Genomic DNA, 2,777 nt, shown 5'->3' with positions numbered 1-2,777 from the left:
CCAATGTGCAAAGGTGTTGGCCCCACACACCGTGAACGAAGCCATGCTGTGTGCGGGCGGCAAGTTGGGCGAAGATTCGTGCCAAGGCGACTCTGGTGGACCGTTGACGGTGGAATCGAACGGGTCTGTCCAGTTGGTGGGTGTGGTCAGCTGGGGCGTCGGCTGTGGCAACCTGGGCAATCCTGGCGTGTACAGCCGCATCTCGATCGCCCGCGACTTCATTGAACCCTTCATCACCACGTCCCCCGCCACTGGCTCTAATACCACCAACCATTCTGCCAGCCCCATGACCCCTACTGCGGTCCCGATTACCACGACCCCAACCATGGCTCCTATCACCACTGCCGAAGTACCTATTACCACGACCCCAACCATGGCTCCTATCACTACTGCCGAAGTACCTACAGTGGCCCCCACAGTCACCCATTCTGCCTGTTCCACGACCCCTACTGCGGTCCCGATTAACCCGACCCCAACCATGGCTCCTATCACCACTGCCGAAGTACCTACTGTGGCCCCCACAGTCACCCCTACGACTGCCTCGCCGTCCAAGTGCAATGGCTGCTCTACCTGCTTCTACCCTACGCTGAACCACTGCTTCCCCCCTGCATACACCAAGCCGACCTGTGCCACGTTCGCGAGTTTGGGGGCGTTCTGGTGCGGCAACTAGTTTTATTTACGTTAACGTTAGGGTCTTTTGGGGAAAAACCCACATGAAAACAACAGGAATTTTATCCGGTGGAAATATCCGGTATGTGCTTTAGGGTATTTCTCAGGATCGTCCATCCCTGTCCGATATTTCTCAAGATCGTCCATCGAGAAATATTATTATTCCAAAGGAGGGAAAGCAATTCCATTGGTCAAAAGTAAATCGAGTCAAAGAGTAAAACCACTCGAACTCATTTCACGTTTTGCGGCCGACCACAGACTTTTGGGCAGGCGACAGTTGCGCACAGGCAAGAGGATGAGCCTGGCATACAGGTAGAGTGAATGGCAATCGCTACCTCAAGTGTCCGGTGTCGCATCGTCGGACCAGGACGGCTGTGCGCAACTGTCGCCTGCCCAAAAGTCTGTGGTCGGCCGCAAAACGTGAAATGAGTTCGAGTGGTTTTACTCTTTGACTCGATTTACTTTTGACCAATGGAATTGCTTTCCCTCCTTTGGAATAATAATATTTCTCGATGGACGATCTTGAGAAATATCGGACAGGGATGGACTATCCTGAGAAATACCCATGTGCTTTATTTCGGGGCATCTCGGTTTTTCAAACCCAAAATTTCTCATGATCGTCCAAGTTGAACTTTGTGGAAATATTTTTATTCCAAATCGTGCAAGTAATAGTTTTCATCGGCTAAAAATACTTGAGCAAAATACTTGGTTAAAAAATTTACGAAGTCTTTTCCGTTGCCATTCCAGAATTTCCACAGCCGATGCCGCCGCCAGAAACGCAGGCAAGCACAAGCTGGAACATCGGTGAGCACGATCATCCTTCCATAACGTTAACTTAACGGTGTGCTCGAGTTCTGTCGTAGCTGTGCAGTCAGTCCACCGCCGCCCCGCCGCAGATTTGCCGACCTGCCACGAAAACGAATCGATCACCATGGTCAGAATTGGAATGTGTTTGCTCGTGTTGTGTTGGTATGTATGTGATGTATGGTGTCATAACCACTTTTTAGCTGGCGAATCTGGTGGATTATGTAGGACTGTGCTGCGCGACGGGAAGGCCAGAGCGACGACATTCAAGAAATCGATGTTGTGGTGCAATGGAAGCGCGCCTGCTTGCAGGAGGTCTGGGTTCAATTCCCAGTAACGTCAATCCCACCATGCACGCGAAAACACGACGCAAGGTAGGTAGGTAGGTGCACAGAGTAAGCGGTACCGTACCGGTACCTGTTGATCCTTCGCGAATGCCATTTATGCATGAATGTGTTGAATCGAATTCGATGCGCGTTAAATGTATTGTTGTTGTGCTGCTTGATTATTGGATTTCTTCGCCTTCATTACAGTTGTACCAGGGATGACCAAAATGATATTCAGTATTCATTCAAAGGTGACAAGGACAAGAATAAGTTATTCTTTGACAGGAAATGAAAAATGAATTATTCGAATTATTCCAACTCGTACATGCAAACAAAATGTGACTTAGTCTTCAACTTCGGCGTCCGTCAAATCGCGAATGTCTTCAGCGGTCCAGAATTCTGCATTAAAATGCAGAAACATTTGAGCCTCAATATTTTTTGGCAAAATTCGACTGCGGTTGTCCGACAAGGCATGCTTCACAACCGAAAAAAATCTCTCGCAGATGTTGGAGGTTGGACGAAGGAAGCGAAGGTCCATGCAATAGTACAACTGTTGTACTATTGCATCTCGTCTACTTGTTCATCTGCGTTGGCTGCGTGCATAATATTAACAACATTGACTGGGTTGAACACTGCTACTCGTTGGAAGTCAGTGTACGATGAGCCGGAAGGAGATGGTCGGTACTGTGTGCTCCTCACTTGTACTGTGTTTGGTTCATGTTGCGCTGTTGTGGTCTGTTGCGTTACACTTGTGGCACTTCTACGTTTTGCCCGATCGTGTCTGACTTGCAATGCGGCGTTTCATTGGTCGGTCTACTTGTCGATAGAGTGGGGAAAAGCATATTTGAACGTGGTTTTTGGTATATTCACACGTGTCGTTACAAAAATGGTGTGCATACACGTGGTAATGGTATGCTTACACGTGGAGGAGCATTTGCGCGTGGTGGAGCATTCACACGTGGATATATTGATCACAAA

At 48.7% G+C, this 2,777-nt stretch overlaps 1 protein-coding gene across 1 annotated transcript; it reads left to right on the top strand.

Moving 5' to 3' along the window:
- Nucleotides 1-43: 43 nt before the first annotated feature.
- H257_11865 (hypothetical protein) lies at nt 44-670 on the top strand (the record flags this gene model as incomplete). The annotated part of the gene is made up of 1 exon (XM_009838928.1): nt 44-670. The coding sequence occupies one exon, from the start codon at nt 44-46 to the stop codon at nt 668-670; it is 627 nt and encodes a 208-aa protein (XP_009837230.1).
- Between the last annotated feature and the right edge of the window lie 2,107 nt (nt 671-2,777).

The sequence above is a fragment of the Aphanomyces astaci genome (genome assembly GCF_000520075.1).
Source record: "Aphanomyces astaci strain APO3 unplaced genomic scaffold supercont1.36, whole genome shotgun sequence".
Lineage (NCBI taxonomy): Eukaryota > Oomycota > Saprolegniomycetes > Saprolegniales > Verrucalvaceae > Aphanomyces > Aphanomyces astaci.
The sequence above is the reverse complement of the archived record's forward strand: the minus strand, read 5'-3'. Positions and strand labels throughout refer to the sequence as shown.